We start from the raw sequence: 13,499 nt of genomic DNA on the forward strand, positions 1-13,499 counted from the left end.
GTTTTTTGATGAAGAGACTGAAAACTACTGTTTCAATTCCCTAATGCTACAGTTTTACATTTGACATTCTGTTTTTTCTTTCTTGACTAAGTTTCAGTAAGCTATACTTTTCTAGGAAATTTTCCATTTTCTAGGAAGATATCTGTATTTTGAACTTTTGGGTGGGTATAAACATGCTCTTTTATGGTTTTAAAAATCTACTCTATTTATATCCCCTTTTTATTCTCTGTATTGTTTACCTGTGACTTCCCTCTTTTTTTCTTACTCTGTCTTATCGAAAGTACATCTAGTGTATTATTCTTTTCAAAGAACTAGCTTTTCATGTTTATTGTCTGTGGCAGACACTATTCTAGGCAGGAGAGTGAACAAAATGGATAAAAATTTCTGCCTTCTTGGGGCACCTGGGTGGCTCAGACGGTTAAGCGTCTGCCTTCGGCTCAGGTCATAATCCTAGGGTCCTGGGATCGAGCCCCGCATCGGGCTCCCTGCTCCGTGGGAGGCCTGCTTCTCCCTCTCCCACTCTCCCTGCTTGTGTTCCCCCTCGCTGTCTCTCTCTCTCTCTCTGTCAAATAAATAATAATAAAAATAAAAAATAAAAAATAAATTAAAAAAATTTCTGCCTTCTTGAAAGTATATGCTAATGTAGGGAAATCAATAAACAATACACTTAATAATAAACTTGTGAATTCCATAGGAGATTAGAAGGGTATGATTTCTATAAAAGGAAATAGATCAGGATGAGGAAGATTGAGAGAACTTGGGTGAGGGGCACAGGCAGGTGACAATTCAAACGAGAAAGTTACCTTTGACAGGCAAAGACTTAAAGGAGAAGAGTGGGGTAGCCATGTGGATGTCTGTGGAAAGACACTCTGGGCAGAAGGGATGACCAGTGCAAACACCCTCAGGGGGTCTAGGACTGTGCAGAATGAGAAAGACCTGGGAGCACATGTGTCCAGAACAGATGAAACAGTAGTTGGACAGGCACAGTGCTCCTGGAGCCCGTGGTTTAGACCATTCAGAGCTTCAATCCATTGTTAGTACATCAGATTTCATTCTGAGGGAAATGCCTTAGAGGCTTTTTTTGCATAGAGGCATGACATTATTTGATTTAATTTTTGGCTTGCAGTTGGCCATCTACTCCATGTGTCTTCATGTTGTCTTTCTTCTGTGTCTGTGTCTAAATTTCCTCTTACAAGGACACCAGTCATACTGGATTAGGGCCTACCCTATTGGCTTCATTTTAATATAATAATCTCTATCTCCAAATGCAGTCACATTCTGAGGTCCCAGGCATTAGGACTTCAACCTATGGATTTAGAGGGGCAACCCAATTTATTTCATAACTATATTCACTTCACCATGCATGGTCTTTAATCTTTTCTGGTTGAGTAATAGTCATATCTTTTTCTGGCATTGTATCTTTAGATATGAAAACTATTTACAGATTTTGGTTACAGAAGTGATGTCTTTTTTTTTAAGATTTTTTTTTTAATTTATTTGACAGAGAGAGACACAGCGAGAGAGAGAACACAAGCAGGGGGAGTGGGAGAGGGAGAAGCAGACTCCCCGCTGAGCAGGGAGCCCAATGCGGGGCTCGATCCCAGGACCCTGAGATCATGACCTGAGCTGAAGGCAGACGCCTAAGGACTGAGCCACCCAGGCTCCCCAGAAGTGATGTTTTTAATAAATTAGTCTGAATATTGCACTAGCTGATTTATAATAACTGCTTGTAAGCCCCTGTTTCTTTCTTCCTCTCAAGAACACTTTTCTTCCTTCTAAGAACAGATGACCTCACCTTGGATCATTCTTGTTTTTCTTTTTGTTTTCTTCCTCCAGGAGATGCACCTCCTACCCCACAGACAAAGTGCACTAACTTCCAGAACGCTAATCTTCTCCAAGGCACCAATCTCAAAGTCCAGTTTCTCCTCTTCACCCCTTTGGCTCCCAGCTGTGGGCAGCTAGTGCAGGAAAGTAGTGACATCCAAAACTCTGGGTTCAATGCCACTCTAGGAACCAAACTACTCATCCATGGATTCAGGTGGGAGTAATCAGCCAATAGATATATCTCAGCTAGGAACTAGAGAGTGACCATAATGCCATAGGAATTTAGTGGGGAGCAAGAGGAGAAATGGATTTACTGACAGTCCCATGTTTCATCTTTCCCCTACTGCTGTCTTTGAAGGTATCTCATATCAACATGAACACACATTGTGTTGCTCATTCCTGTTGGTCATGTACATTACTCCTCTGCTCAGTCTTGTCGACACACTTTCACACAGTAAATATGTATGAACCCGAACAAGTCACCCCAGCACATGGAGTCTTGGTTTCCACATCTGAATAAAAGGGAAGTTGTACAGATGGTCTCAGTGATCCTTTTCTCCCTGAAGCATGGGTTATGTGATTCATCTCAGCCAATGAGGTCATAGGCTTTGTGCAATCAGGGTAACAGCATGGTGTTTTATCCAGAGGTTTATTTCCTCTTCTTCATTTCTTCCCTGGTTTCATGATTTAAGAAACTTCCACTCACAGATGCTACTTCCATCATCTCCTGAGGTTAACCTTCCTCAGGTGCTAGACACTTCTCTTCTTCAATGTCTTTGATGCCCTACAGTCCAAATTTTGTTGTAATACTGAGTCTTAATTCAACCACCATCCATCCTTCTAATATCTCTCCAGAGCCCATTGGCAAGGCCAGAAACAGAGGAAGGTTGGTGGGAGGAAAGAAGGAGAGAATGCAGTGAAATAGTAGCAGTATTGAGCAACTAGAGCCCCCCCCACCCCCGCCGCAAGGAAGACGTGGACACAAAGCCAATGCACAAAGGATCACTATTTCATGGTCTCCGGGTTCTCTCTGCTTCTCAAATCACTGGACTCCAGGGACCCAGCCACATCTCTCCATAGGCATTCTTCCTCACTCTTGTGCCGAAGTCTCTCCTCCAGGAAATCTTTTATATTCAGCCACTCTCCAAGGCTGAGTGTGTACCCCCAACCCAGAGATAGCCAACAAAGCTAGAGAGAAGCACCTAGCATACTGCCTGGCTCATTGAATTAATGAAAGGATGACCGAACGAACAAGTAAATAAAAACATCCCTCAAGGAGAGTGCTTATATTATAGAATGAGAATTAAGATTGCAAATCATAACTCTAAGGTACAAAGCTATCTTTTCTCCCCCATGAGTAACACAAGCAGTGTCAGTATATATGGTTTGTGTAGTATGCACTGCACCAAGGTACCTGACTGAGGCCTGGTGGGACTGAAATCCAACCTGAGTTCTGGGCCCTGGCATGAGGCTGCATCTACCTGGAACAAAAGGCCTTTCTATAATTTACACAAAGGCTCCATATATGCAGGCTGAAGCCCTGGTGACTTTGGGATTATGCTCTCCCTAGGCTCAAAGTGGTATAAAATGTATTGCCCATATACCCCCCTTATTTGTTTGGACCTTTTCTCCCCCCTGGGTTTATTCTGTTAATAGAGAGTATCATTGTCATTTCCATGACAATGGATATTGGCTTGGCAGATAATTTTCCTATCCTTTCTTGGCCCTCTGTCTAGGGCCTTAGGTACAAAGCCTTCCTGGATTGATAAATTCATTGGCACTCTTCTTCGGGCAGCAAATGCTAATGTGATTGCTGTGGACTGGGTTTATGGTTCTACAGGTGTCTACTTCTCAGCCGTGGAAAATGTGGTTAAGCTGGGACTTGAGATCTCCCGTTTCCTCAGAAAACTTCTGGTAGGTGCTGAAGGGCTTGGGGGTGAGTTTTGGCTGCTTATGGAGGAGAGAGGGGACAAAAAGAAAGAGTCAACACATGAGGAGGAGCTTTAGGGCAGAAGCAGAGCCACCCAGTAACTTGTGGGTCTTCCCTTCTAATCTCCACTTTGCCACTTAACAGTGTTGACTTTGGGCAAGTTGTTGCCCCACTTGGAGCCTCTGCTTCTCCTCTGTAGAATGTGCCACTGACGTTAGATATGGAATCCCTCAAGAGGAAGTGGCCATGTTCATTACTCACACACTTTGGGCACCAAAGAGAAAGTGAGGCAATTGTCAAGGTGGGGTGTCTAGGAAGAGGGCAAGTAATGAATGGGATGGAAGTTCTGCCTTTTTCTCCCAAAGAAGGTGTGTGGGGGGATGTCATGCCCAGGGTCCTCTGATTCTGAAGCTTTAGGGAAAAGTGTGACCCTGTGAGGCCAGAGGCTGCTGTGGCCCATGTGTAATTCCCTGTAAATGCCCCATTGTAGGTGCTGGGTGTGCCGGAGTCTTCAATCCACATCATTGGTGTTAGCCTGGGGGCCCACGTTGGGGGCATGGTGGGACATTTCTACAAAGGCCAGTTAGGACGGATCACAGGTAACAGTATTCTCTGCCCATCCTCCCGAGTTCAGACATAGAGAGAGAATGCCCTGGAAATGCCTCTGTTGAGGCAAGCAGAGGGGATCTTTGTTATTATGATTGAATTATCTACTTCCACTAAAATTTATTTATTGTGGCCCTTTTGCATGAAACGGTATTGTGTTGTTATTGTGTGATCTCTAATGTCAGTGTAAGAAGCCACGTATTTCTACTGAGCCTCAATTACTACCTCTGTAACATGAGTTGTAATAGCTCATATCTCCTTGGCCCACTGTGGAAATCACCCTTAGACAATTATGCTAAATACTTGCAAAAGCACTAGGGACTTTATGCTTCAGAAGCTACCCTCAGTCAATAAGGGACTAGAGTTGTGTAGTAAATACCCCCACTTTCTGGCCCTTCAGTGGGATAATTCTGAGTCATGTTCTGCAGAGCCTCTCAGAAGGATGCCAGTGGGATGAGACCCAGTTGCCCAAAGTGATAATACATCCGTTTTTCCAAACTCTGACTCATTTTTCTAATCCTTCACTATACTTTCTCTGATCTACTCCCAAATCAGCTCCTTGTGCTTTATTTTTTTTAAAGATTTTATTTATTTATTTGAGAGAGAGAGAGAGAATGAAAGATAGTATGAGAGGGAAGAGGGTCAGAGGGAGAAGCAGACTCCCCACTGAGCAGGGAGCCTGATGTGGGACTCGATCCCAGGACTCCAGGATCATGACCTGAGCCGAAGGCAGCCGCTTAACCAACTGAGCCACCCAGGCGCCCAGCTCCTTGTGCTTTAAATCCTTGTCTCAGGGTCTGCTTTTTGGGAAAGAGAGAAAAGGGCATCCAAACTAAGACACAGGGATAGTAATTTTTACTTCACTGTGTTGTTATGAGGACTAGCACAAGGACTGGCAGACAGTAACTGCTCAAAAAATTATAGCTGTTGTGCTGAGTACATGAGGATTAATATTATAGCCCTTGCCAGATGGTTGATGTTATCAAGCTCATTTCAGAGCCAGAGAAGCTGGGTCATTGAGAGTTGGAGACAACAACATGGGGTTTCCTGGGTCCAGTGGTCCTGGGCTGGCCCTCTTGCCTTTGGATCCTTGCTGGAGGACTCTAGGACCTGACCGGGAAGGGCTGCCCTGAGACGTATATGGTGGGTCCATGAGGGTTGCTGCAGCTGAGAGGAAAGGGGCCTCTGACATCAGTCTGTCCCAGCAGGCCTGGACCCTGCTGGACCGGAGTACACCAAAGCCAGTCTGGAGGAGCGCCTGGATCCTGGAGATGCCCTCTTCGTGGAGGCCATCCACACAGACGCTGACAGTGAGTATGGGGGGTAGGTGACCCTCCTAGGGTAGGGGAATGAGCCCGGCAGGGGCTAGGTAGCCGGTATCCATTTGCGTGGCTCTGGGCAGGTTCCCTCCCTTCTGAGCTTCTGTTGCAGTAAGGAGTTTACCAGTGTCATGTTGATCTCTGATTAATACTAAACCTTGTGATGAGGCTGTGTGGGGGAAGGCATTGCTGCCTGGCAGGCATAGGGGAAAGTCATGCTGTTTTTTCAGGGTGAATGTGCCTGGCCCCGTGGGACAGGCCCCTCTGGGGCAGATACTCAGGCCTGTCAGGACTTTCCTCCTTCCTAGGGAGGAGCCCAGCCCTTCAGTCCAGTGAAGAATGAGAATCCTCCCCTCCAACAGTGACAGGCACAGGAAAGAACCCCAACCCTGAATCCATTATGACCAAATTAAGCTATTCTGACCAGCTGGGAAAGGGGGGTGGGCATTCTTCCTCATTTCTACCCTTTATGAAATGCCTAGGTGGTAGCCAGGCCTTGTGCTCAGCATGGCAGGTACAGGAAGAAATAATGCCTATCCCTCGCCAGAAGAATGTGCAGTTCAAGTGAGAGGTGTCCAGGTCTCATTCCTTTGGGTCAGAAGCCTTCTTTTATTTATTTATTTATTTTTAAAGATTTTATTTATTTATTTATTTGACAGAGAGAGAGAGAGAATACAAGCAGGGGGAGTGGGAGAAGGAGAAGCAGGCTTCCCGCGGAGCAGGGAGCCTGATGTGGGGCTTTGATCCCAGGACCCTGGGATCATGACCTGAGCCGAAGGCAGACGCTTAATGACTGAGCCACCCAGACACCCCCAGAAGCCTTCTTTTAGCACCCAACACTCACAGATTCATAATTCTGGAAAAAACCCACGCAGGCATACTATTTAACCCTCTTTTCTTCATCATCTCACAGATAGGAAAGCAAAGCCCACAGGCCTCTGCCTAGCTGTTGGGGTAACCATGTTAATTATGAAAGTTAACCCCTTCTGTCTCTAAATTTGCTAAATAGGTGACTTATTAGGTCCCCAGTTACCAGAGCGAGGCCTCTCAGTCCCCTTCAAAGTTGGAGCCTCCTCCTAATGTGATGAGAGGGGAAAAAAAAAAGCATTCCATTTTGTCTAACCAATTTTTATTGAGCTAGATAGTCAGCATTGAGAATACTGCAAGGCACAAGGCATTGAAGAAGGTCCCCACCCACGTGGAAATATAGACCAATTGAGCAGGCATTCATTCATTACTTCCTTCGATAAATATTAGGTACTCACATGTGACAGGCATGGTGCTAGTATTGGGGATATAGCAGGAAAAAAAGACAGGCAAAGTCCCTGCTGTAAGTTGTAGAGCTTACAGACAAATAAGCAGACATAATTACACACTCTGAGTACCATGACTGAGGAGGTGGGGCAGAGGGTGATTTGGGTGGGGGAGCCACTTCAGGTGGGGTTATGGAGGAAAGTCTGTCCAAGTTGAGTATTTGCAGGTGAGAATGAACCAGCCCTGGGAAGATCTGGGAGAACATTCGCGGTGGAAAGAGCAGTCAGAAGCAAAGCCTGGACATGGGTGGGGACAGCAAAGAAACCCACATGGTTAGAAGGCAGGGAGTGAGGCAGGAGAAGAAGGAGGGGGCCCAGGCTGGCCATGGTGAGGAGTTTACATTTTATTCTGTAGTTGGTGAGAACAGGGAGGCATTAGGATTTCCTGTAAAGACGATTGCAACTGCTGTGCAGAGAATCAGCTGCAGGGGACACTAAGGGAGCCTGGAGGCTCATTAGAGGGTGTTTGCAGTAGTGGTCTGGGTGGGAGATGGGGGCAGTAGAGTCATAGAGAAGAGGTGGGGGCAGTAGAGACGTAGAGAAGTAGAAAGATTCGAAATATATTTTGTTTTGTTTTTTTTTTTTAAAGATTTTATTTATTTATTTGACAGAGACATAGCGAGAGAGGGAACACAAGCAGGGGGAGTGGGAGAGGGAGAAGCAGGCTTCCCCGCCGGGCAGGGAGCCCAGTGTGGACTCGATCCCAGGACCCTGGGATCACGACCTGAGCCGAAGGCAGACACTTAACGACTGAGCCACCCAGGCGCCCCCGAAATATATTTTGGAGGTAGAGCTGACCAGACAGGTGATGGGCTAAGTGTAGGGAATGAGGGAAAGGGAGAAAGTAAGGATAACTTCTAGGTCCTTGGCTAACCCCTGGATAGATGTCATTCAACAAATAACATACAACCAATCACTTACAGTAGTGATAGATGTGGGAAGGGGAAAGATTTTTGAAGAGGAAAGTTGGGGTCTTTGGCAGCTGGTTCGGACCCAGTCTCAAGGGTCAGATATGGCCACGGTGATGAAATAAGAGCTACAGGCTACAGTCTTTCAAACTAGCCAGGTTTCTGCTCCGTTCAAGACAGCACAAAAATATGAGGGACACTGTGGAAATGTGGCCCCAAATATATATCTACCTGAACTCTAGCTCCAAACAAAATAAACACTTGTTCAACAAGGACATTTACCAAGCTTATAAGATTTAGTGATTTATCAGAACTGATTGATGTTAAGGGATATTTTTCTTGATTTTATTAGACAAATATGAATATCTGCTCATGGCTTTACTCTTCTTGGCTACCTTTCAGTGTAGAAAATGGAGGGCACACTCTGCTGTGTCCCAGCATTGAGGAGTGAGGTGGGTACCCATTGGGCACACAGAGTGGGTGGGCTCCCAAAGTCAGAGTTCAGGCTCTGCTGCTGGGGAGCCCTGCTGTGGGATCCAGAAAATATGCCCCTGCAGTCCGAAACAATGGGGTTCTGCCTCCTTTCAGATTTGGGTATCCGGATTCCTGTTGGACACGTGGACTACTTTGTCAATGGAGGCCAAGACCAACCCGGCTGTCCCACCTTCATTCATGCAGGTCAGAAAGCCAGAGAGAGTTGGGGTTTGGCTGCCCTGGAGGCTGGAATTCACCAACAGCCAGTGCAGACCACAGGAGGTCTTCCTTCTAGTGTCCTTTGCTATGCCCCATAATGCCTTTCCCTGCACTTATTGAATGCATGTCTTTAGGAGCCTGGGGAATTTTGGGAGGGGAGGGCCCGAAATGAAAAGCTTGCACCATACTTTTGCTGGCCTCCCCACTTCTTAGGTCCTGCAGTGATATATCATCACTCAAGCCAATAAACTCTATTCTTCCTGGGCCCCGCTTTGTGGCATGGTCCACACTAGCTACATCCCTGGCAAGAGCCTAGTTGTGGCAGAAGTAGAACGCCCAAAGCTGGCTAGCTGAAGGATCAATCCACAGATGACAATTTCCCCAAACTTATGAAATTTGGCAGTTCTCCAAAACTGTTTCAAGATAATCATCTTGAATACATTCAATGAATATACATTTCTTCTTTTCTAAATACACAATTGATGCTTGAACAGCATGAGTTTGAACTGCACAGGTCCACTTATGCATGGATTTTTTTGATAAATACAGTAGAGCACTGTAAATGTATTTTCTCTTCTTTATGATTTTTAACATTTTCTTTTCTCCAGCTTACTTTATTGTAAGAATACAGTATAGAATACATATAGCGTACAAAATATGTGTTAATCAACAGTTTATGTTATCAGTAAGCCTTTCTGTCAACAGTAGGCTATTAATAATTAAGTTTTGGGGGAGTGAAAAGTTATATATGGATTTTCAATTGCATGGGGGTTTCCCCTGTTGTTCAAGCGTCAGTTGTAGTCTCCTGGAATGTTCTTTTTGAATACATTCTTCTTAGCATTATTTTAAATAACTTTAAATTTGTCAAAAGCTAAGGATCAAGGTTTGTTTAATCTTTTTTTATTCTTCTTGTGAATATAGCCAACCTATCAGCATTTCTTATGAGAATTTTATCCTGGTTTCTGTTTACTTTGTTTTTAGTCTTTTCCTGCTTCACCAAATTTTTGACATTTTAAGGGCTCTTTTGACAATTTTATTGAATAACCACTCATCTAATTTACCAAATTTATTGATTTTCCAAAAACACGTTTCTTTTTCACAATTTATAGATTTTCTAGCATTTTTTATCAGATGAGATAGTTTGGATTTAATGACCTTTGAATATTTCTGTGGCATTTTAGCTGGCCACTTGTCATTTTTCTTCATAACACAATTTGAGAAGGGTTTTGTTTGTGTCCCCCAGCTCCCTGTTGCAGCTGGAAGGAGCTTGCCCATAGAGTGTCCCAAACATGGGGGAAGGCAGGTTAATATAAGCTCAGACTTGGTTGCTGGTCCCAGAGTGGGGTTCCCAAGGTGAAGGGAGAATCTGAAGACCCCAGAACGCTAGAGCTGTGACTCACTATAGACCTATTAGCCCAGCCAATTCATCCAATGTGAGTTACTTCAGATTTTTATACAGTAAACAGTAACAAGAAAACCAGGTTTTTATTAAATTGAGACATTTGGCAAATTCAGTGTATCAGTCATTTGGCCAGGTGAACTCGAAGCACATTGACTTTCAGAGACTTACCATGAACTGCTGCTGACTCCCTTGATTGTCTCATCACTAGGTTGGGTATCATGAGGTTGTAAAAAATTGGATTGTGTAGGTGATGATGAAGAAGGTAAAATGTGCAGACAGATATTCATTGTGAGAAGTGGGTCAGGATCACCAATTCCCAGTAAGCTCCCATTTTCCAAAAGAGAATTTGCATGATCATGGAAGATAGGTCTCAAATTAAACAACTTTTTTCATAGATTAAGCTTAGGTATCTCAGGAAAATTCAAAAGAAGAGGGAGAATATAGTAGCCATGTCCATTAACATTTTAAAATGTGGCTCAGGAGACATCCCATGCATTTATAGCCTGCTGGAATATAAAATTCAATAGAATTACAATAAGTAGCATGAAGGGATTTTCATTTGTCTTAAACTAAAGCCTTGGTTGTGTTTCCCGCCTCCCCCCACCCCCCACAGGCTACAGTTACCTGATCTGTGATCACATGAGGGCTGTGCACCTCTACATCAGTGCCCTGGAGAATTCCTGTCCACTCGTGGCCTTTCCCTGTGTCAACTACAAGGCCTTTCTTGCTGGACAATGTCTGGATTGTTTTAACCCTTTTCTGCTTTCCTGTCCAAGAATTGGTAAATGCCACCCCTTTGGCTTCCTTTGACAATTTGGGGAAAGTCCAAGTCTTGCTAGTTGTCACCTCTGTAAGTCCTGATTTCTTATGATCAACAAGTCTATCCCCCCGGAGTAAGGAAATTCACTGATAAGGTGTTTGGTCTGTTCCCACCTGGAAGAAGGCATTTGGCCTTCCACGTCCCACCCCTCACCCTCTGTCCTGCTGCCTGATGCCATACTTGCTCTGCACACACCCTTCACACACAGCCCCTCATCTGCAAGTCCAGACTCAGGACACTTTAGAAACATTGGTATAGCCCAGAGCCTCTGCCCCCACTCCAAGACCAGATGCTTGCCCTAGGTCTTTCTAGCTAGGCCAGCCATTCTCCAACTCCTGATAGACTCTAAATCAAGGTGTTGTGGGGAATCCCCAAGAATGGCACCCATGGCCCAATTCAGAGGTGTCAGGCTGTGGTGGCCATGTGCCAACTGGAGGCCTGCCTCATTACTAGTTGGGTTGGGCACGTTCCTGGATGTTCCAGGCCAGTCTGGGGAGAAGGACTTGGGAAAGGCTGAGGGATCTGGCCTCAACTCACCCTCTGCAGGTCATTGCTGAGAACATCCTAGGGTTCTCCAAGATGAAGGATTTCAGGAAGAACTCTGGGAAATATAAATGGTTCCTTCCCCTCCCTCATTTTCTCACTTCTCACCCCCGGTTGCCACTCAGAACTGTGGCAGCCTGCCATTCCTTATGAAACAGATACCAGCTTGACAAAATGTTAAAGTAGATGTAGCTTCCCACAATAAAGCAAATCTACATTACTTCTGACTCAGTAGGCATATGCCACAATGTCCCCCAGGTGTGATGTACCTGCTGATATAAACAGCCACCTCACACTATCTGCCAGTGTCACCTCTCGCCACAGTTTCCCTGGTGCTGAACACCCCAGGGATGCTGACTACCTGTACTTCCAAGAACATTTCGTCTCTTCACCCTGTGTGTCTTTGCTGAACTGTACTCTCTGCTTAGAGTGCTCTTCCCTAACTTGTCAACTACTATGCTGCAGGTCAAATGCTTCCCCGTGCCTTGTCTGCACGGGATATAAATGCCATTCAAACAACTCTCTTATAGATTATTTTGCCAATTGGAGACATAATTTCAAATTTCTGATAAATACCGGGCGCCTGGGTGGCTCAGTTGGTTAAGCGACTGCCTTCGGCTCAGGTCATGATCCTGGAGTCCCAGGATCAAGTCCCGTATCGGGCTCCCTGCTCAGCAGTGAGTCTGCTTCTCCCTCTGACCCTCCCCTCTCTCATGCTCTATCTCATTCTCTCTCTCAAATAAATAAATAAAATCTTCAAAAAAAATTTTCTGATAAATACCTCTTGGAATGGGCCAGATGATTTGAAGAATGTACTTCCTGTTTACTTCTGTGTTTATCCTTGGCTGGACTGGGTTGCAGGTACCCTGGGACTCACCATAGAGCATGGCATAGAATGAGCATACAGTGTGGGTGTTTGTAGAATGAATGAGTGCATGAATGACTCAAAACATGGTTGGGTGCTGTGGGACACTGCAATGGCGTCCTCAGGGCTCTGCTGTCTTTGTCTTTGCCTCTCTGCTTCCAGGGCTGATGGAACAAAGTGGTGTCAAGATAGAGCCGCTTCCTAAGGAAGTGAAAGTCTTCCTCCTGACCACTGCCCGGGCTCCATACTGTGGTGAGTTGGGGGAAAGATGTGTAGCTCAGCTCTGCTAGTGTGCTGTCCTGCAGAGTCCAGGGCTCTGGCTTGGGCTGTGTCTAGCACAGCATGGTGGCCGCGGTGGGAGGTGAAAAACTGGGGCAAAGATGTCATCGGAGGGGCGTGGGGGGCAACAGCTACTGGTCTTAGATGCTGAACTTTCAGAGCTAGTCCAACCCATTGCTCAGCTGCAGATGAGGACTTAGGGACATCTTACTGCCTGTATACTTCTCCTAGTTCCTCCCCACCTCCCTCCAGTGTGGGTTCTCTGTAGTATGGTATTTGGGAGGGCCCTCTGGCTCCCTCCTTCCTGCATAATTTTTTACCCCCTCCTTGGTGCCTGTCTTATGAGTCTCCCACCCTGGCAGCCCTCTTAGGTCAGGGTCTCTGAAGAATATTGAACCTTGCCCTCTGCCCTCCTTCCCCTACACATACATATTCCAATTCTTCACCATTGCTTCTAACCATGGCATTTCACTGAAGCAAAGATGCTAGTAAAAGATGTTAAATGTGAGAGGAAAGTATGTCTTAGAATCTATGAAATCCATCCCAGGTTGGAGCATCATCTTTCCCTGCGCTATTTGCATCTTAAGTAGATGGCCTATACTTCTTTTTTTATGCTTGTTATCCTGGGATCTCATCTGGTTTATTGTGGGTACAGGACAAAAGTATGCTGGTTAGGATGATAAATTATATGGCCATGCTAATTCTAACTGATTTTCAGATCAGCTTGTGTCTGGTTGGTGGAGGGATCTTAGTGTACCAGAACTCCTGGTGCCATGTGATATGGAGCCCAAAGCTCAGATTGTGGTCACATAAACGTGGATTTGAATCTCAGCTTCTGCACTTCCCAGATGTGTGATCAGGAGAATCTGACTTAACCTTTCTGAACCTCTACATCCGTATGTAGAAAATGGGAGCAATAACAGTACCTACTTCAAAGAATCAACTGTGAGGATAAAATAAAATAGTATACAGTAAGTTACTAGCACAGTGACCAGAA

At 45.2% G+C, this 13,499-nt stretch overlaps 1 protein-coding gene across 9 annotated transcripts in view; it reads left to right on the forward strand.

Moving 5' to 3' along the window:
* PLA1A (phospholipase A1 member A) overlaps positions 1-13,499 on the forward strand; it is a 43,805-nt gene that overhangs the window by 5,030 nt on the left and 25,276 nt on the right. For 6 of the 9 annotated variants that reach the window (XR_015768502.1, XR_015768503.1, XM_028110615.2 and 3 more), the window contains exons 2-8: positions 1,837-2,038; positions 3,561-3,738; positions 4,245-4,353; positions 5,569-5,670; positions 8,489-8,578; positions 10,609-10,776; positions 12,386-12,475. Coding sequence is in view for 7 of the 9 variants with exons in the window: in XM_028110615.2 (XP_027966416.1) it covers positions 1,837-2,038; positions 3,561-3,738; positions 4,245-4,353; positions 5,569-5,670; positions 8,489-8,578; positions 10,609-10,776; positions 12,386-12,475 (939 nt within the window). In the remaining 2 variants the exon portion in view is untranslated. The remainder of the gene's footprint in view (positions 1-1,836; positions 2,039-3,560; positions 3,739-4,244; positions 4,354-5,568; positions 5,671-8,488; positions 8,579-10,608; positions 10,777-12,385; positions 12,476-13,499) is intronic. The other 3 variants (XM_028110617.2, XM_028110618.2, XM_028110619.2) reach the window with 3 other exon arrangements.

This window comes from Eumetopias jubatus, unplaced genomic scaffold (genome assembly GCF_037043125.1).
Source record: "Eumetopias jubatus isolate StellerSeaLion01/CBP00866 unplaced genomic scaffold, mEumJub1_p1.0 scaffold_1, whole genome shotgun sequence".
NCBI lineage: Eukaryota > Metazoa > Chordata > Mammalia > Carnivora > Otariidae > Eumetopias > Eumetopias jubatus.